The 22428-nt window shown below is 47.3% G+C and overlaps 1 protein-coding gene across 5 annotated transcripts in view; it reads right to left on the reverse strand.

The window, feature by feature from the left end:
• Nucleotides 1-22428, reverse strand: part of LOC139754810 (organic cation transporter protein-like) — a 105134-nt gene that overhangs the window by 70242 nt on the left and 12464 nt on the right. For 2 of the 5 annotated variants that reach the window (XM_071672645.1, XM_071672646.1), the window contains exons 2-4: nucleotides 5793-5906; nucleotides 5382-5612; nucleotides 4655-4771 (exon numbers count right to left, since the gene is read on the reverse strand). In XM_071672645.1, the coding sequence (XP_071528746.1) occupies nucleotides 4655-4771; nucleotides 5382-5518 (254 nt within the window). In that variant the 5' untranslated portion in view covers nucleotides 5519-5612; nucleotides 5793-5906. Of the gene's footprint in view, nucleotides 1-4654; nucleotides 4772-5381; nucleotides 5907-10807; nucleotides 10921-14093; nucleotides 14174-22428 lie in introns of those variants that run through there. The other 3 variants (XM_071672649.1, XM_071672647.1, XM_071672644.1) reach the window with 3 other exon arrangements.

Raw genomic sequence — 22428 nt, forward strand, 5'->3', positions numbered from 1 at the left:
TTATCTTGTGGCTGTACTGTCCTCACTTACTCTTGTGGCTGTACTGTCCTCACTTACTCTTGTAGCTGTGCTGTCCTCACTTACTCTTGTGGCTGTGCTGTCCTCACTTACTCTTGTGGCTGTGCTGTCCTCACTTACTCTTGTGGCTGTACTGTCCTCACTTACTCTTGTAGCTGTACTGTCCTCACTTACTCTTGTGGTTGTACTGCCCTCACTTACTCTTGTGGCTGTACTGTCCTCACTTATCTTGTGGCTGTGCTGTCCTCACTTACTCTTGTGGCTGTGCTGTCCTCACTTACTCTTGTGGCTGTACTGTCCTCACTTACTCTTGTGGCTGTGCTGTCCTCACTTACTCTTGTGGCTGTGCTGTCCTCACTTACTCTTGTGGCTGTGCTGTCCTCACTTACTCTTGTGGCTGTGCTGTCCTCACTTACTCTTGTGGCTGTGCTGTCCTCACTTACTCTTGTAGCTGTACTGTCCTCACTTACTCTTGTGGCTGTGCTGTCCTCACTTACTCTTGTAGCTGTACTGTCCTCACTTACTCTTGTAGCTGTACTGTCCTCACTTACTCTTGTGGCTGTGCTGTCCTCACTTACTCTTGTGGCTGTGCTGTCCTCACTTACTCTTGTGGCTGTACTGTCCTCACTCACTCTTGTGGCTGTGCTGTCCTCACTCTTGTGGCTGTGCTGTCCTCACTTACTCTTGTAGCTGTGCTGTCCTCACTTACTCTTGTAGCTGTGCTGTCCTTACTTAATCTTGTGGCTGTACTGTCCTCACTTACTCTTGTGGCTGTACTGTCCTCACTTACTCTTGTGGCTGTACTGTCCTCACTTACTCTTGTGGCTGTGCTGTCCTCACTTACTCTTGTGGCTGTGCTGTCCTCACTTAGTCTACACTTTTGTCCAAGGTTTTGCTGACGTATCTTTGTATTGCTGTGCAATTTCTTCCTCTGGTAATGGCACATTATTTTCCGCAACGGTTGCAAGTGAGGTTTGCTAGACGTTTTGAAAGTAGTGTCTCACTACTCCTGGGTTACTAGCAGTTAGGAACAAACCATATTGGATTATGTTACCATCGGCTACAGACAACATCTAGAAAATGGTTGACGTTGTCCAACAATCTGGACATTACTCTATTTGACTCTGCCATGAGCGAGAGGAAGGGCTCAGGTAGTAGAGTAATAGCCCCTCCCATGACCCCTGCAAATTGAAGGCATATTACTCTGACTACACTTTATTATGTGACTCTGTCACCAGCGAGAGGAGGCTCAGGTGTAGTGTATGCCCCTCCCAGTACCCCAGCTAACTCAAGGATCATCCAGTCCCCTGCCCTTGGAATAACCCATTAGGTAGTGGGTTGTTGACAACAGGCCAGGCCCAGGGTGGTACTGCTGTCCTGACTGAGGAATGTTAAAGTGGTGCCTGGAGGAACCATCTTACACTCTCCATGTTAGCATTGCTGGTCATACTTTGTGTCTCATCAGAACGGAACTACCGGGCTAGTCCTGCCATCTTATCCATACAAGCACGATACACCTACTCAAACCTCACTTACTCTCTTCACATAAGTTCTCGTGTCATCTCCTATCTGCTGAAATTTATTTTGATGTAATCGTGACAGAGGTCAGCAAACCTATGGCCGCAGGTCCCCGGCATCTTGGGTGTTGAGAATCTCTGGGTTTCCACCTGACTCTACTGCCAATGAGAGGGAGGCCTCAGACAGCAGTGATAGCACCGGCCCCTCCCACGACCTTTCCCTCCCTGTGAGACCTTCCTCTTTCGCTATTCACTATATCAACATTCCTGGTTCTCCAGCAAACACTCTCCTGGTGAATACTAATCTGTCCAGCACCTGGCATGATATCTTCGCTCTAAAACCCAGTTGTCTAATGTGTTCTCACTAGCCCTTTTCTCATATCCAACTGTAATCTCCGCTCACGATTCCTGGTCGAAGATGGTGTCTGCGTTTATTCCATCAACACATGTTGCACGCCTCGAGAACCTTGAGTCATCCCCAAACTTTGATGTTACGTGGCTCAAGGTGCGTCTCCCAGCTACCACACTTTTCCTTTGTTTCACCTACTGCTCTACCAATTGTACAAATTTTGTATCTTTCCTCAACTATCTAAACTACTTCCATGAGGCCGTGATATCTTCTCACCTCTTGCTAGGGAATTTCAACATTTACATAGGGAATGGTTGAATGTCTCCCATACGGAGGATTGTCTGGGGAGGGGATTGAAACCCCTCATGTTCTCCAGTCTCACTGCTCAAGAGCATCATCCCCCTCCCATATTTCTGCCAGTGTGACCACTCTCCTAATATTCTGGATCTGTTTTCTCACTTCTAGTTCTTCACTGTATAGATACAAAGTCTCGCTCCAGTTGGTTCATTTGATCACACTCATAAATGTATCTATTTTAACAGCACCTCCTTCTCCAGCAGTCCCTTCTAAATGTATATATGAACACATCAACAAAGCTGACTGAAATAACTTACACAAATTATTGTTTGACTTTCCTTAGGTAAGTTTCTGTCTCTTATGTGGTGATGCTTCTGTCTCCGCCAAACGCATAGCGGGAATGGAAGCATTTATCCCCCTTCCTTCAAGTCGACCTCTTCTTCCAATCCATGGTTCAGTCGTTTCTGTTCTGAGGTCATTCAGTCAAGGGATCAGGCATGTCGAGCTTAGAAAAACTTTTCCGACTCCCATTCAACATTTATCACTGCCCGTAATCAGTGCAAGCACGTTATCTGCGAGATAAAACCTTTCCTCGTCATCCACTGATAGATTTCTCTGGTCTTTAGCCAAAGGGCATCGCTAACAACAACTGTGGCTCTACCTTGCCCTCACTTTTCCTTTCTGATGGTACTATAGCTGTCTCTCCCGTAGACAAAACATCTCTCTTTGGTTTCCATTTCTCCTTTAATTCCACCTTGGATGACTCTTAACATTCCTTCACCCCTGATGCTCCTTTTGCTAATCCTATGCCCCTTCCCGTAGTCTCTTTTTGAATTGTCCGAAAAGCGATTCTCTCTCTCTGGAGACAAGCAAGGCTTATTATTATGGTCCTGATGGCATCCATCCCCGTGTGCCGAAAGTGTGTGCCACAGAACTTGCGCCTGTGCTTGCTCGTCTGTTCTGTTTTGTTTAAAACGAGAGCTTTTCTTTCTTGGGAGCAGGCGTCATTACATCACCCCATCCCTAAGAAGGGTGACCCTTCTGACCCCTCTAACTTTCGTCCTGTTGCTTTGACATCTACCACTTCCAAAGTCTTTGAATCCCTCCTCATCTCCCATATCATTGCACATCTTGAATCTCACAGTCTTCTCTCTGGTCACCAGTATGGCTTCCGTAAGACAAGATCCACTCATGATATTCTTTCCTATCTTAATAATGTCTGGTCATCATCCCGGAAAGATTTTTGGGAGTCTTGTATTGTTGCCTTTGACGTATCCAAAGCTTTTGACAAGTTGTCTTTGGGATCTCATCTCTAAGCTTCCCTCTTTTGGGTTTCCTCCCTCACATTGCTCCCTCATATCTAGCTTCCTCTCTGGCTGATGTATCTCCGTGGATGTTTGATGGATCGGCGTCTCCCCGTGCCTCAAGGTTCTGTATTGTCCCATACACTGTTGCCTCCTTTTATCAACGATTTCCTTTCTTCTGCAAATAACCAAACCCACTCATACGTTGACAGCTCAACACTGCATTCCTCCACATCCTTCAGTTTGACTCCTTCTCTCACTCGATCTGCATATCGTATCGACACAACTTCCTCAAGAGATACAGGCTTGGACAGGATACCTCTGTATGGGGTAGACGAAATCTGGTGAAGTTGAATGCCTCCAAGAACCAGTTTCTGTCCATCTCTCTCTGGAAAATTCCTCACAACTTTTTCTTTCGACGGATTTGTAATTCCACCTCTAAACTCAGAGAGCATACTTGTTTTTACTGTAACAACCACGCTGTCTTAGAAACCCCGCACTACGGAAAAAGCTAACTTTACCTCTAAGACCCTGGGAGTCCCTTTTAATTGTCGGAATTTCTTTTCTTCTGAACAGTTGCTCTGCTTATGTTAGGGACTAATCCGACCTTGTATGGAGAACTGCTGTATCCTTACCTGACATAGTTGAGTTTGATTTATAAACGTTCTTAGACTAACTTCAACGTTTGATCCCCTTGCCCTACGCCGCGATGTTGGTTCACTTTCCCTCTTATATAGGTATTGCTTTGGTTTTTGCTCTCGAGAGCTGGCTGCTTGTGTGCCCCCACCATTAGCTAGGACACGCAATATTGCACTCGGCAAGCGGCTGCGTCACATGATTACTGTGTGACCATCAGCAACTCAAAGGTGGGCCGTTTTGATAACTGTTTCTTTCTCTAAACCTTTGGAACTCTCTTCCCTCTCGTGTGTTTCCTAATAACTATGACCTGGCGGCCCATTTTAAAATACAGATTTTTCACTTCCTCCAAAATTCGTAAATACTTTCCCTTGTCTCCTTTGCCCTTCTTTATTACCCTATCTGTATTTCAGTTGAGGTCCGACCTTGATGTGGACTTTGTCCTTGACTGAACCTCCAATGTGAAAAATAATATGAGCAATAATGTCTGATCAGATGTGTTGTGTGCACACGTGATGGCAATGTGGACGCACCTCCACATGTGGCACTGGTCGTAAGCATTTCTCTTGTTGTCCCACGGCAGCGACACGTTCTTGATGTCCTCCTGCAGGGGGAAGGTAGCGTTCTCCCCCTCCCACCACAGGCGGCACCTGTAATAGAAATCACGGCATAACACAGCATCAACTCTCGCTGGGTGAGGCACGCAAGACCTCTGACTCATTAGGCAGGTTATCAGTTAAAGGAAGCGAGGATTTTCATCTTTATGTTTCTGCCAGAAAGTTAAGCTCTTAATGTAGAGGATTCTTGGGAAAATTACATTTCTCACAGCGATCGGCTTCATTACTCAGCTTAATTTTCCTACCCTTTAAGAACACTAATCTTGATATAATCATTTGTACTTCTAATGTTATCTAACGATAAGAACAATGCTCTATCTTGTGGCAAGTGATGATGCTGCGTGTTAGTAACACCTGCAACGATAAGTTATCAATGTTAACACTTTCATCAAGCTCGGCATGACACAAGAACACATTACTCTTCACCACATCCCACAACCAAGAACCTACAGCACATGTGCTCCCTAGTACCTGTCTCAGGCAGAGCTGGAGCACTGCCCCTGGCACTGTCTCAGGCAGAGCTGGAGCACTGCCCCTGGCACTGTCTCAGGCAGAGCTGGAGCACTGCCCCTGGCACTGTCTCAGGCAGAGCTGGAGCAGCATCCCAGTAACCTCCACTCCCACCTCTCTGAGGAAGACCCACCTGTGGTCGACGCGGGCACCGAGGAAGACCCATGCCAGCTTCTGCATGGAGACAATGATGGTGGGGAGTGAGAGCAGGAGGAACATCCGCCGCTGATAAGGGCCAAACTCCCCGATGTGCTCCAGGAAGGTCTCCATCTTGCCTCCTCCTCCTCCTCCTCCTCCTCCTGTTCCTTAGCTTCCTCTATAGTATCCTGCTGCTGCCGTTCCTTAGCTTGCTCTGTATCTGTATCTGAAGCACAACTATTACCTTCCAGTGGCAGTTCATGAACGATTATCAAATGTTGTGTTATGCCAGAGCTGCTGGCTTGAGCCTGGCTTACATGTGTTATGTATATATCATTGTAAACACAAGAGGAAGTGACTCATACTCAAACTTCATGTATCCTTCACTATACAGCCTTGTACGTACGACAAGTGTGTACACTAGTTAGCTTGTATAACGATCTTCCTCTTGTGACGTGAGGTTGTGTGGAGATGGTACACGCTGGCCTCCTCCCACTCACTTTTTAACCCTCCCTTCAACCTGCAATACACAAAAATTTGTTTATTTAGATTTATGATGAAAATGTAAATATAGTGAAAAATATCACACACACACACACACACACACACACACACACACACATTTAATACTAAGTTTAAAAATCTTTTCACAGTGGAAGACACCAGAGCCCCAACACCAGTGGGATGAAATGAGGAAGATGTTTTAGAAAATGTTAATATATATATGGAAAATATTAATATATTTGGAAAATATCAATATATCTGCAAAATATTAATGTATCTGGAAAATATTAATGTATCTGGGAAAGACGTAAACAGAATTGTTCGAGATGTTGAAGCGTACACGATTCGTGCTTGTGATAAGAACATTATGTGAACACATGACGTAGGTCTTGTAACACGGTTCAACATACGACTGGAGATGAGCAGACGCCCAACCAAGGGATACATGTCACTTATCTACAGGAAGGAAGAACAACTGAACACACTAGTCAGACTGACGAATGTGCCTCATCCGTAAGGTTCTGAAAAATGTAATGATAAATCATATGGATTATTATCATCTTTATGGATCATTATCTAAAGATGAATTACCTTAGTGAGAGACTGCAGGTTTTGTGGAAAGTTGATCATGCGAGACTAACATCTTAGATATCAACGAGAGAATGAGATGTCTTGGAGGAATGGCAAGGCAGGCTGGATGGTTTGTATGTGGACTGCCAGAAAGCATTTGACACACCCGCACTGAAGGCTACTTAAGAAGGTGGGTTACCAGACAGGAATAAAGCGAGATGATCATCTTAGAGGAAGGGAACAAAGGACACATGTCAGAGGAGCCGTCTGCAGATGGGTCGAGGTGACCAGCGGAGTGCCACAAGGTTGTCTTCTGGGACCATTCCTCTTCTTGATCTACATATATAAATGACTTGCCTGAAGGTATGGACTCCTACCTGAATATGTAAAACGTGAGGAGGATTGCATCACCTTACAAGGGCACTTGAACAGACCGTAAACTTGGTCAGATACATGATGGATAAAATTCCAGTCAAGCAAATGTAAAGTAATGAGGAGGGAGACAAAGTGATACAAGCACAGTATGGTTACCATTCTGCAGGCAAGTGAGCTCCACCTTCTCTGTGGGAGAAGGACTGAAATCTATAGCACCCTTAACCCTTGATCAGAGGCCCACATTAGCAGATTAGATAAGGACCTAGACGGTGGGTTTTTTTTTTTTTTCAAATATCAGAATAGCTTTCAAGTATGTGGATAAGGAAATATGTAGCAAGCTCTTCATATCCCTTATAAGGTCAAAACTACAATGTACCTCTCAAGTTTGGTCACCACACGAAGAGTAGCGCAAAGAGCTACAAGAGAAGGTCTAGAGGAGGACAACAAAGATGATATCCAGAGGTAAGAGCTTAGCTGAGATAGAGGGGAAGGCTAGCGCATAATATCTGTCCATGTTGGAAGAGTCACGGGTCACCTGACCACCACCTATACATGTTTTATATAGATCAATGACATGACAAGGCAACATCTCTGAGAGATACAGGGCTAGAGCAACCAGAGAATATAACATGAAGTATAGCAGGAAACTTGTTCAAAATGATGTAAAGAAATATTGGTATCGTACGTGTAAGACTGGTGAAGGGAAGCGGTACACAGTTGATGACGTGGGTGATGCAGACGCTTTGTATAATGTAAGAAGTATGATGATAGATAATGGTCATCACACTACCACATGAATGTAAAGCTCCTCCCCCCCCCCCCACGTCCACTACCACAGTATGGCCCCGTCCAGCACCACAGTATGGCCCCGTCCAGCACCACAGTATGGTCCCGTCCAGCACCACAGTATGGCCCCGTCCAGCACCACAGTATGGTCCCGTCCAGCACCACAGTATGGTCCCGTCCAGCACCACAGTATGGCCCCGTCCAGCACCACAGTATGGTCCCGTCCAGCACCACAGTATGGCCCCGTCCAGCACCACAGTATGGCCCCGTCCAGCACCACAGTATGGTCCCGTCCAGCACCACAGTATGGTCCCGTCCAGGACCACAGTATGGTCCCGTCCAGGACCACAGTATGGTCCCGTCCAGCACCACAGTATGGCCCCGTCCAGCACCACAGTATGGCCCGTCCAGCACCACAGTATGGCCCCGTCCAGCACCACAGTATGGTCCCGTCCAGGACCACAGTATGGTCCCGTCCAGCACCACAGTATGGCCCCGTCCAGCACCACAGTATGGCCCCGTCCAGCACCACAGTATGGCCCCGTCCAGGACCACAGTATGGCCCCGTCCAGCACCACAGTATGGCCCCGTCCAGCACCACAGTATGGCCCCATCCAGGACCACAGTATGGTCCCGTCCAGCACCACAGTATTGTCCCGTCCAGCACCACAGTATGGCCCCGTCCAGGACCACAGTATGGCCCCGTTCAGCACTACAGTATGGCCCCGTCCAGCACCACAGTATGGCCCCGTCCAGTACCACAGTATGGTCCCGTCCAGCACCACAGTATGGCCCCGTCCAGCACCACAGTATGGCCCCGTCCAGCACCACAGTATGGCCCGTCCAGCACCACAGTATGGCCCCGTCCAGGACCACAGTATGGTCCCGTCCAGCACCACAGTATGGCCCCGTCCAGCACCACAGTATGGTCCCGTCCAGCACCACAGTATGGCCCCGTCCAGCACCACAATATGGTCCCGTCCAGCACCACAGTATGGCCCCGTCCAGGACCACAGTATGGCCCCGTCCAGCACCACAGTATGGCCCCGTCCAGCACCACAGTATGGTCCCGTCCAGCACCACAGTATGGCCCCGTCCAGCACCACAGTATGGTCCCGTCCAGGACCACAGTATGGTCCCGTCCAGGACCACGGTATGGTCCCGTCCAGCTCCACAGTATGGCCCCGTCCAGCACCACAGTATGGTCCCGTCCAGCACCACAGTATGGCCCCGTCCAGCACCACAGTATGGTCCCGTCCAGCACCACAGTATGGTCCCGTCCAGCACCACAGTATGGCGCCGTCCAGCACCACAGTATGGTCCCGTCCAGGACCACAGTATGGTCCCGTCCAGGACCACAGTATGGTCCCGTCCAGCACCACTGTATGGCCCCGTCCAGGACCACAGTATGGTCCCGTCCAGCACCACAGTATGGTCCCGTCCAGCACCACAGTATGGTCCCGTCCAGCACCACAGTATGGCCCCGTCCAGCACCACAGTATGGTCCCGTCCAGGACCACAGTATGGCCCCGTCCAGCACCACAGTATGGTCCCGTCCAGCACCACAGTATGGCCCCGTCCAGCACCACAGTATGGTCCCGTCCAGCACCACAGTATGGCCCCGTCCAGCACCACAGTATGGCCCCGTCCAGCACCACAGTATGGCCCCGTCCAGCACCACAGTTTGGCCCCGTCCAGCACCACAGTATGGCCCCGTCCAGCACCACAGTATGGCCACGTCCAGCACCACAGTATGGTCCCGTCCAGCACCACAGTATGGCCCCGTCCAGCACCACAGTATGGCCCCGTCCAGCACCACAGTATGGTCCCGTCCAGCACCACAGTATGGCCCCGTCCAGCACCACAGTATGGTCCCGTCCAGGACCACAGTATGGCCCCGTCCAGCACCACAGTATGGTCCCGTCCAGCACCACAGTATGGCCCCGTCCAGCACCACAGTATGGCCCCGTCCAGCACCACAGTTTGGTCCCGTCCAGCACCACAGTATGGTCCCGTCCAGCACCACAGTATGGTCCCGTCCAGCACCACAGTATGGTCCCGTCCAGCACCACAGTATGGTCCCGTCCAGCACCACAGTATGGCCCCGTCCAGCACCACAGTATGGTCCCGTCCAGCACCACAGTATGGTCCCGTCCAGCACCACAGTATGGCCCCGTCCAGCACCACAGTATGGCCCCGTCCAGGACCACAGTATGGCCCCGTCCAGCACCACAGTATGGTCCCGTCCAGCACCACAGTATGGCCCCGTCCACACCACAGTATGGTCCCGTCCAGCACCACAGTATGGCCCCGTCCAGCACCACAGTATGGTCCCGTCCAGCACCACAGTATGGTCCCGTCCAGCACCACAGTATGGCCCCGTCCAGCACCACAGTATGGTCCCGTCCAGCACCACAGTATGGTCCCGTCCAGCACCACAGTATGGTCCCGTCCAGCACCACAGTATGGCCCGTCCAGCACCACAGTATGGCCCCGTCCAGCACCACAGTATGGCCCCGTCCAGCACCACAGTACCAGTTAGTGAAGCACGTCTTGGTAAAGAGTTGAGAGGTTGTGAGCGTGATGGGTAGCAGGTGTGTGGTGCAGGAGGTCGTAGCTCAACCCGGTTGTGAGCGTGATGGGTAGCAGGTGTGTGGTGCAGGAGGTCGTAGCTCAACCTGGTTGTGAGCGTGATGGGTAGCAGGTGTGTGGTGCAGGAGGTCGTAGCTCAACCTGGTTGTGAGCGTGATGGGTAGCAGGTGTGTGGTACAGGAGGTCGTAGCTCAACCCGGTTGTGAGCGTGATGGGTAGCAGGTGTGTGGTGCAGGAGGCCGTAGCTCAACCCGGTTGTGAGCGTGATGGGTAGCAGGTGTGTGGTGCAGGAGGTCGTAGCTCAACCCGGTTGTAAGCGTGATGGGTAGCAGGTGTGTGGTGCAGGAGGCCGTAGCTCAACCTGGTTGTGAGCGTGATGGGTAGCAGGTGTGTGGTGCAGGAGGTCGTAGCTCAACCTGGTTGTAAGCGTGATGGGTAGCAGGTGTGTGGTGCAGGAGGTCGTAGCTCAACCCGGTTGTGAGCGTGATGGGTAGCAGGTGTGTGGTGCAGGAGGTCGTAGCTCAACCCGGTTGTAAGCGTGATGGGTAGCAGGTGTGTGGTGCAGGAGGTCGTAGCTCAACCCGGTATTCTTACCTCACATTAACCAGTGCTGCCTCGTGCATCATCACTACACTCACTTATCTTGCCCACTCATCATCATTTTGAATGTTTCCTCCGTCCTTCACTATGACGTCAAACGTTACAGCTAAGATATTAACGAGTGACATCAGTACCAACATACATAACCATTTCATCGTAGTGGATTAATTCACACCCATTAACCTGGCAATACAAATGCTGGGAAAATAATTGATTATGAATGAGGGTTAGTGAGGCAATAATGTGAGATTAGTAGAGAGATATTAACCACATATCCTTCATGACGTAACACGTAGTATGAAGCACAAATAATGTTGGAGACCATGAATATTGTCAGTAGAACAAGTGTTATGTGAGCCAGCTGTGGGGAAGTGTTATGTGAGCCAGCTGTGGGGAAGTGTTATGTGAGCCAGCTGTGGGGAAGTGTTATGTGAGCCAGCTGTGGGGAAGTGTTATGTGAGCCAGCTGTGGGGAAGTGTTATGTGAGCCAGCTGTGGGGAAGTGTTATGTGAGCCAGCTGTGGGGGAGTGTTATGTGAGCTAGCTGTGGGGAAGTGTTATGTGAGCCAGCTGTGGGGAAGTGTTATGTGAGCCAGCTGTGGGGGAGTGTTATGTGAGCCAGCTGTGGGGAAGTGTTATGTGAGCCAGCTGTGGGGAAGTGTTATGTGAGCCAGCTGTGGGGAAGTGTTATGTGAGCCAGCTGTGGGGGAGTGTTATGTGAGCCAGCTGTGGGGGCTCGCTGGTATAGACGATAACAGAACATCCTGCCCACCCATCACGTCTCCCATCATGTCACACGTCAGCCAGTCATCATGGCACACTTCATGCATCACACGTCAGCCAGTCATCATGGTACACTTCATGCATCACACGTCAGCCAGTCATCATGGTACACTTCATGCATCACACGTCAGCCAGTCATCATGGTACACTTCATGCATCACACGTCAGCCAGTCATCATGGCACACTTCATGCATCACACGTCAGCCAGTCATCATGGCACACTTCATGCATCACACGTCAGCCAGTCATCATGGTACACTTCATGCATCACACGTCAGCCAGTCATCATGGCACACTTCATGCATCACACGTCAGTCAGTCATCATGGTACACTTCATGCATCACACGTCAGCCAGTCATCATGGCACACTTCATGCATCACACGTCAGCCAGTCATCATGGTACACTTCATGCATCACACGTCAGCCAGTCATCATGGCACACTTCATGCATCACACGTCAGCCAGTCATCATGGTACACTTCATGCATCACACATCAGCCAGTCATCATGGCACACTTCATACATCACACGTCAGCCAGTCATCATGGTACACTTCATGCATCACACGTCAGCCAGTCATCATGGTACACTTCATGCATCACACGTCAGCCAGTCATCATGGTACACTTCATGCATCACACGTCAGCCAGTCATCATGGCACACTTCATACATCACACGTCAGCCAGTCATCATGGTACACTTCATGCATCACACGTCAGCCAGTCATCATGGTACACTTCATGCATCACACGTCAGCCAGTCATCATGGCACACTTCATGCATCACACGTCAGCCAGTCATCATGGTACACTTCATGCATCACACGTCAGCCAGTCATCATGGCACACTTCATGCATCACACGTCAGTCAGTCATCATGGCACACTTCATGCATCACACGTCAGCCAGTCATCATGGTACACTTCATGCATCACACGTCAGCCAGTCATCATGGTACACAAGCAGGCAGGCGACATATTATATGGCGTGCCGGTGAGTGAGTCGTGGTCACTGTACCGGGGTGTAAGGTTTTGTGTCAGCCAGGATGCTTCCGCTCTACTGACTTCTCCCTTGCGTCACACAATACTTCTGCCGCCAGTGGCTGTTGAGGTCCAACCTTGTCCATACCCCTGTATGTACCCGCCATCACTTTCTCAACATGGCCGCCTAGCACGCCGGCTGCACACCACCTGGTACGGTCCGCACCACAGGACGACCCAGCTGGTATCGTCCCCGCCACAGGACGGCCCAGCTGGAGGGAAGACCTACTGTGTGGGAGGATGCAGGAGGGAAGACCTACTGTGTGGGAGGATGCAGGAGGGAAGACCTACTGTGTGGGAGGATGCAGGAGGTAAGACCTACTGTGTGGGAGGATGCAGGAGGGAAGACCTACTGTGTGGGAGGATGCAGGAGGGAAGACCTACTGTGTGGGAGGATGCAGGAGGGAAGACCTACTGTGTGGGAGGATGCAGGAGGGAAGACCTACTGTGTGGGAGGATGCAGGAGGGAAGACCTACTGTGTGGGAGGATGCAGGATGGGACAGACTACTGTGTGGGAGGATGCAGGAGGGAAGACCTACTGTGTGGGAGGATGCAGGAAGGAAGACCTACTGTGTGGGAGGATGCAGGAAGGAAGACCTACTGTGTGGGAGGCTACAAGACTCGACTCATGACGTAGTTTCCAGTTAATGTGTTATGTTATCGGCCACAACCGGCATGTTGCAATGTTTTGTCGTGTCAACACATCCGTGGCTGCCAGAGCTGACTTAACCATTGGTTGAATGCCATTTCCACCATATTTTATCATGTCCAGCTGGTGTGGGTATTACTGTCTACTGCTGAAGCTCAAGAACCTCAGTTAATTTAATGAAGCCCACCATGTAAACCTCAGTAACCTGTCATCAAGACCATATCTTTCGTAGCTTACATGTTACCTTCATCTGGGCAACATTTCTTAATGTTACACATACAACAATATCCTTCCTTACCAAACATTTTACTGGTTATTGTACATAATGCATAAGGTGAATGAGGAGAGGAGAGATAGCGACACATGACCTGGCCTACCGTAATGATAATGTTTTCTTACAAACCCAGAGAACACACGAATGTGTGTGTGTATGTGGGTACATAACACTGGCTCAGGGTCATGTGAGGGTGTATGTGGGTACATAACACTGGCTCAGGGTCATGTGTGGGTGTATGTAGAAGCAAGAGAGTCATTCATGATCCGGTGAATAAGTTCATTATTACAGTACACATTGAGGTGATGCGAGACTACACATTTATGACAAGTAGTAATGGTCAGTGTGTATCTTCCATGGAGGACCCAACCTATGTCTTGAATGTAATTATTTTGATAAATTGACATAAAAGATGAAGACTTACATTTAGTAATTAACGAAATAAAGAAGATGATACGGCAAAATCTGACATGGTTTATCTGGCCACATTTATTGAGGCAAAACATCAGTAAGTTAAGCACTTAGCTGTACCTTACAGTGTCACTTGCTACAGTTGTACATGATGAAGGGTTGACAACGTAAGACCCACACCAGGAACACGTCAGTCGTCACTGGAGAGATGTGATGGTGGAATTAGCCTAGTGTGCGTCGTTGTAAACTTATGGAAGCATCATTGTAATAATGTTGAACCATCAGGTGACTTGAGTCATGTCATCTTACTCACAATACAAACTTAACCACACACGAGTCACGTCGAGGAATGCCAAGTACTTTGTCTACCACAGGATTGTTGAGATATAGAAGGATATACCCAGTAGCTGTACAGCAGTCGATACCTTAAACAGTAAACTTGATCAACACAACTTCAACTCCTCGACTTCCCTCCCTCTTGTGACCATCGTCAACATAATGATAATATGTAGGTTATTATGTGTGTGTGTGTGTGTGTGTGTGTGGGATCGTTCACCACACTCAACCCTCACTTTCTCATAACTTACACAAACCACTTCCAAAGAACCCAGTGGTCTGCTGCTGCTGGTCATATGACACCATCTTGTTTATGAGTTGTGTGTACCTTACTGTGGCTCATATTACCACACAGAACACGACTCTTACACTAGTAAACCCAACAACTCAAAATGACCATCTGACTGTAGGTCTGGTGATGACCTGAAACATGTGACTGTAGGTCTGGTGATGATGACCTGAAACATGTGACTGTAGGTCTGGTGATGACGACCTGAAACATGTGACTGTAGGTCTGGTGATGATGACCTGAAACATGTGACTGTAGGTCTGGGGATGATGACCTGAAACATGTGACTGTAGGTCTGGGGATGATGACCTGAAACATGTGACCACGTCTGGTGATGACGACCTGAAACATGTGACTGTAGGTCTGGTGATGATGACCTGAAACATGTGACTGTAGGTCTAGGGATGATGACCTGAAACATGTGACTACGTCTGGTGATGACGACCTGAAACATGTGACTGTAGGTCTGGTGGTGATGACCTGAAACATGTGACTACGTCTGGTGATGACGACCTGAAAAATGTGACTGTAGGTCTGGTGATGATGACCTGAAACATGTGACTACGTCTGGTGATGACGACCTGAAACATGTGGCTGTAGGCCTGGTGGTGATGACCTGAAGCATGTGACTGTAGGTCTGGTGGTGATGACCTGAAACGTGACTACGTCCGGTGATGACGACCTGAAACATGTGACTGTAGGTCTGGTGATGATGACCTGAAACATGTGACTGTAGGTCTGGGGATGATGACCTGAAAGATATGACTGTAGGTCTGGTGATGATGACCTGAAACATGTGACTGTAGGTCTGGTGATGATGACCTGAAACATGTGACTGTAGGTCTGGTGATGACCTGAAACATGTGACTGTAGGTCTGGTGATGATGACCTGAAACATGTGACTACGTCTAGTGATGACGACCTGAAACATGTGGCTGTAGGTCTGGTGGTGATGACCTGAAGCATGTGACTGTAGGTCTGGTGGTGATGACCTGAAACGTGAGTACGTCTGGTGATGGTGACCTGAAACATGTGGCTGTAGGTCTGGTGATGATGAACTGAAACATGTGACTGTAGGTCTGGTGGTGATGACCTGAAACGTGACTATGTCTGGTGATGATGACCTGAAACATGTGGCTGTAGGTCTGGTGATGATGACCTGAAACATGTGACTGTAGGTCTGGTGGTGATGACCTGAAACGTGACTACGTCTGGTGATGATGACCTGAAACATGTGGCTGTAGGTCTGGTGATGATGACCTGAAACATGTGACTGTAGGTCTGGTGGTGATGACCTGAAGCATGTGACTGTAGGTCTGGTGATGATGACCTGAAACATGTGACTGTAGGTCTGGTGGTGATGACCTGAAACATATGACTACGTCTGGTGATGATGACCTGAAGCATGTGACTGTAGGTCTGGTGATGACGACGTGAAACATGTAACTGTAGGTCTGGTGGTGATGACCTGAAACATGTGACTGTAGGTCTGGTGGTGGTGACCTGAAGCATGTGACTGTAGATCTGGTGGTGATGACCTGAAACGTCACTACGTCCGGTGATGATGACCTGAAACATGTGACCGTAGGTCTGGTGCTGATGACCTGAAACATGTGACTGTAGGTCTGATATTGATGACCTAAAACATGTGACTACGTCTGGTGATGATGACCTGAAACATTTGACTGTAGGTCTGGTGGTGATGACCTTAAACATGTGACTGTAGGACTGGTGATGATGACCTGAAATACGTGACTGTAAGTCTGGTGGTGATGACCTGAAACACGTGACTGTAGGTCTGGTGGTGATGACCTAAAACATGTGACTGTATGACTGGTGATGATGACTGGTGATGATGACCCGAAACACGTGACTGTAGGTCTGGTGGTGATGACCTGAAAGTCAGTGTAGATTATTAACACAATATAAATTTTCTCCATTTTCATGGAGACTCCTGTCAGTGCCAGAGTTACCAGAGTGTTAGTTAGTGGGTTGTGAATTGTAGCTGGGACCTTAGATTGTTAGTTAGTGGGTTGTGAATTGTAGCTGGGACCTTAGATTGTTAGTTAGTGGGTTGTGAATTGTAGCTGGGACCTTAGATTGTTAGTTAGTGGGTTGTGAATTGTAGCTGGGACCTTAGATTGTTAGTTTGTGGGTTGTGAATTGTAGCTGGGACCTTAGATTGTTAGTTAGTGGGTTGTGAATTGTAGCTGGGACCTTAGATTGTTAGTTAGTGGATTGTGAATTGTAGCTGGGACCTTAGATTGTTAGTTAGTGGGTTGTGAATTGTAGCTGGGACCTTAGATTGTTAGTTAGTGGGTTGTGAATTGTAGCTGGGACCTTAGATTGTTAGTTAGTGGGTTGTGAACTGTAGCTGGGACCTTAGATTGTTAGTTAGTGGGTTGTGAACTGTAGCTGGACCTTAGATTGTTAGTTATGGGTTGTGAACTGTAGCTGGGACCTTAGATTGTTAGTTAGTGGGTTGTGAACTGTAGCTGGGACCTTAGATTGTTAGTTAGTGGGTTGTGAACCGTTGGTGGGGGTTATGGCTGGACTCTAATTGTTGTTATTGTAACATTGGTGAAGTTGAAGATCATGACTTAAGATGTTAGTGTGTACAATATTCATGGTCACGTGCCCTCCTTGTATGTGGGTTTACTCAAGACCCTTTGCCACACACAGGCCTCACAACCTCACATTATTGTCTCCCATTATTTAATGGTTTTTGTAGTTGGGTTGTTACGTGGAGGCTGAGCACATAGTGTGATCGCTGTCTGACAAACTCCTCCTTACATAGCACGAGTTGATTAAGTTTGTGTCACTGATGAAGACAAGACCAAGAATATTTTAACCTCAAGTTGGTTTTGTTATGACCTGTTAAGTCTGACTCAGTATGTGTGTGTGTGTGTGTGTGTGAGGATCAATGGTCAGAGCAAACATGAAGAAATACAAAGGTTTTGTTTCATTAGTAAGAAGAGGAAGGCGAATTTTTCTGAAGCGTCAGTTTGAAGAGAGATAATGGTGAAGGAAGTACAATGGTTGTGATAACTGTTGTGGCTGCACGAGGCACACACCGCCACCGAGAGAGCTGATAAAAAGCCATAGAATGTGTGAAATGTCGTCAAAGATCGAAGGGTATATTGAAAAATACGCGATTTTCATCTTTAAGAGCAAAGGTGGATGTTTGATGGTACATCAGTCCCATGGATGCAGGCAGTGGGCTTTAGACAATAATGCACAGAAGAAGGTGATGTGCTGGAGATGAAGTTTGATGTGACTGTGTAGTGGGGAGATGGTTCATCGAATAAGAGAGAGATGTGGCAGCAAGAGCAGTGTAGATGAGGAAGGTGTGTTGAAATGTTTGGTCACATGGGGAGGATGAGTGAGGTGGCATACATGTCAGAAGTAGAGAGACCGAGGAACTAGGGAGGAAGTCCTGGGACAGGGAAAGATGCTTTGAAGACCAGGGGCCTGAACTGCAGGAGGTTGCTATGTGTGCAAGGAATAGGACGGGTCGGAGCGATGTGATATAAAGGAGACTACGTAGTGTCAGTGCTGAACCGTGACATATGAAGCTGTCGGAGAAAACCACGAAAAACTCTTTGGGGTCAGGTTATGGACAGGGAACTGTGGTTTCGGTGCATTACACATGACAGCTAGAGACAGTGTGAGCGGATGTAGTCAATTCTTTGTCCCTTCCTGGTGCTTCCAGATGTCCACAAAGCAGTCTTTATCGGCAGGTGGATGGAATAGCATTGGGGTTCCCAGTGTGGGTTCTCTTGGCGCAGGCATATATGTCCTTTGTCGAAACCACAGCATTGCGACCTGAGAACATGACACCCTAGATTTACTGCAGATATATAGATGACATGTTTATCTGCGTCGGTAACTTAAACTGACTGGAAAACCTCCTTAACCTTCTACTAGAAACATCAGGCTTAATACTTACACTAGAACTGAATGATAATGGTAAGATTCCTTTCTTGGTTGTAATGGTGAGTGCCACAACAGGATCTTTCCTCACCGACGTTTCCAGAAAGCCCACCAACCAATGTATATGTATGACTGGAATAAGTGAATGTACTCAAAATTACAAGAGGATTGTTATTCGTGCATACGTAAGGAGAGCGATCAAGGTGTGCTCAACCTGGCTTGTACACAAACTTGTACACAAACAACTTCGACGTGTCCGGCAAATGTTAACAATGGATATTCCGATAATGAATTTCATACCATTGTGAACAACATGCTTGACCAACATCTCGTGGCAAACAGACTACCTCAACGTGTCAGCATTAAAGTTCACTACAGGAACACATTTACCACAACATATCATTTACCACAACATATCTCTCGTAATGAACAACAATATGGTAGGTCGTTCTGGAGGTTTGAATCGTACCGATGTGGTATATGAGTACCGATGCAATGCTGGGACTGTCAGCCCCACCACGTAATCTACATTGGACATACAACCTGCACCGTGAGCCGCCACCTCTCGCTTCACTTACAAGATGGTGGAATAATCATGAACAGAAGCATGGAACGAACCTGACAAGGGAGATTATAGTGAATAACACCAAAATCCTTGCTAGTTGCAATGATCGGAGGAGACTACAGATATTAGAAGCCATCCACATTAGAGAAAGCACCTGTCGTCAACGTCCAGACAAAAATGACCACAGGGCTTTGATGGCCCGCCAAAAGGACATAGACCTTACGCCGTTTTAAGACAGATGGGACACGTCACTGACCTGCCACAAGCTACCGAGTCTGGCTTTTATGGACAAGAGGAACGCGTCATTCACCCACCCGGTCCTGGCTTACGAAGGTCAGAGAGAATCAGACGAGGCCAACCTGACCTCAACTTCACATCCGGACAATAACGGTCTCGCTTGGCCCAAGTTAGTGTATCTAGTGATGGACTTTATATATTCCTACCTCGTTTAATATTGTTCTTTTGTGTTTCAACAACTGTATTTCTCTTATATTTGTTTACCTATTCGGTATTTAGATTGTAACTCATACTATCATTTTTTCCGAGTGCTTCTTGTATGTATGTTGGTTGTGTTTTATATATCACAGCCAAGTTTTGTGACGTAGTTTTTTCTCTTATTTGTAGATTCCTGATGATGCCTCTGTGGAGGCGAAAGATTGATCGAAATGAAATGGATAATTTTGGACAACTGGTGTTTGAGCACCCACTTAATGGCACAATGATACTGAGAAGATTAGGGAACATAAGAAAGAATGTTAATAAGTCTAAATATGCTGTCGTATTTTCAATTCTCTGTGCATTAGGAAAAACTAACTTCATAAAAAGGTGGTGGTGTGGGAGATACAAGATTGACATACTGCTTAAATTGAATTGAAAAACCTTTTCACAATACTTTCCACAATAAATATCAGTCTAGATATTTATTGATTAGATCCATTTATTGTAGAAAATGTTGTTGAAAGGTTTCTCAGTTCAACTTAAGCAGTGAGGCGAGGTCAAAAGGCAGGTAAAGGGTGACACCTGGAACAACTTTGTGTCCCGGTAATGACCAGGTCTTGTTCCTTCCTGCCTGTGTATATGTCTGGCTCATTGTGTGTTTGCACCTCTCATTTTGTAGCCGTCTTCTGACGCTCTCTTAATACACGAAAGCGCTAACGATCTCCCGTTAACTTTTCCATGTTTTTCAGCATTATAAAATCACGTATCTGTTGTGATTTTGTGCATATATATTTTCTTATCGAGGTAGCGCAAGGAAACAGACGAAAGAATGGCCCAACCCACCCACATACACATGTATGTACATACATGTATGTACACGCACATATACATACCAATACATTTCAACGTATACATACACAGACATATACATATATACACATGTACATATTCATACTTGGTCTTCATCCATTTCCTGCGCCACCCCGCCACTAATGAAATGGCACCCCCCTCCCCCTGCACGCGCGCGAGGCGCGCTAGCAAAAAATAATCAAGGCCACATTCGTTCACATTTAGTCTCTAGCTGTCATGTGTAATGCACCGAAACCACAGCTCCCTTTCCACATCTAGGCCCCACAAAACTTTCCATAGTTTACCCCAGACGCTTCACATGCCTCGGTTCAGTCCATTCACAGCACGTCGACCCCGGTATACCACATCGTTCCAGTTCCTTGCACGGTTTTCGCCCTCCTGTATTTTCAGGCCCCGATCGCTCAAAATCTCTTTCACTCCATCCCTCCACCTCCAATTTGGTCTCCCACTTCTCCTCGTTCCCTCCACCTCTGACACATATATCCTCTTTGTCAATCTTTCCTCACTCAATCTCTCCATGTGACCAAACCATTTCAATACACCCTCTTCTGCTCTCTCAGCCATACTTATTATCACACATCTCTCTCACCCTTTCATTACTTACTCGATCAAACCACCTCACACTACATATTGTCCTCAGACATCTCATTTCCAACACATTCACTCACCTCCGAACAATCCTATCTATAGCCCACGCCTCGCAACCATATAACATTGTTGGAACCACTATTCCTTCAAACATACCCATTTTTGCTCTCCGAGATAACTTTCTCGCCTTCCACACTATCTTCAATGTTCCCAGAACCTTCGCCCCCTCCCTCACCCTGTGACTCATTTCCGCTTCCATGGTACCATCCGCTGCTGAATCCACCCCCAGATATCTAAAACACCTCACTTCCTTCAATTTTTCTCCATTTAAACTTACCTCCCAGTTGACTTGTCCCTCCACCCTACTGAACCAATAACCTTGCTCTTATTCACATTTTCTCTCAGCTTTCTTCTTTCACACACTTTACCAGACTCAGTCACCAACTTTTGCAGTTTCTCGCCCGAATCAGCCATTAACGCTGTATCATCAGCGAACAACAACTGACTCACTTCCCAAGCCCTCTCATTGACAACAGACTGCATACTTGACCCTCTCTCCAAAACTCTTACATTCATCTCCCTAACATCCCCATCCATAAACAAATTAAACAACCATGGAGACATCACGCACCCCTGCCGCAAACCGACCTTCACTGAGAACCAATCTCTTTCCTCTCTTCCTACTCGAACACATACCTTACATCCTCGATAAAAACTTTTCACTGTTTCTAGCAACTTACCTCCCACACCATAAACTCTTGATACCTTTCACAGAGCATCTCTATCAACTCTATCATATGGCGTCTGCAGATCCATCAATGCTACATAAAAATCCATTTGTTAAGTATTTTCACATACATTCTTCAAAGCAAACACCTTATCCACATATCCTCTACCACTTGTGAAATCACAATGCTCTTCCCCAATCTAATGCTCTGTACATGCCATCACCCTCTCAATCAATACCCTCCCATATAATTTCCCAGGAATACCCAAAAAACTTATACCTCTGTAATTTGAACACTCACCTTTATCCCCTTTGCCTTTGTACAATGGCACTATGCAAGCATTCCGCCAATCCTCAGGCACTTCACGATGAACCATACATTCATTGAATATCCTCACCAACCAGTCAACAACACAGTCATCCCCTTTTTTAATAAATTCCACAGCAGTACCATCCAAACTCGCCTCCTTGCCAGCTTTCATCTTCCGCAACGCTTTCACTACCTCTTCTTTGTTTACCAAACCATTCTCCCTGACCCTCTCACTTCGCACACCACCTTGACCAAAACATCCTATTATCTGCCACTTTATCATATATGTATTATATATATATATATATATATATATATATATATATATATATATATATATATATATATATATATATATATATATATATATATATATATATATATATATTCCTATGAGTC

The sequence above is a fragment of the Panulirus ornatus genome, chromosome 17 (genome assembly GCF_036320965.1).
Source record: "Panulirus ornatus isolate Po-2019 chromosome 17, ASM3632096v1, whole genome shotgun sequence".
Lineage (NCBI taxonomy): Eukaryota > Metazoa > Arthropoda > Malacostraca > Decapoda > Palinuridae > Panulirus > Panulirus ornatus.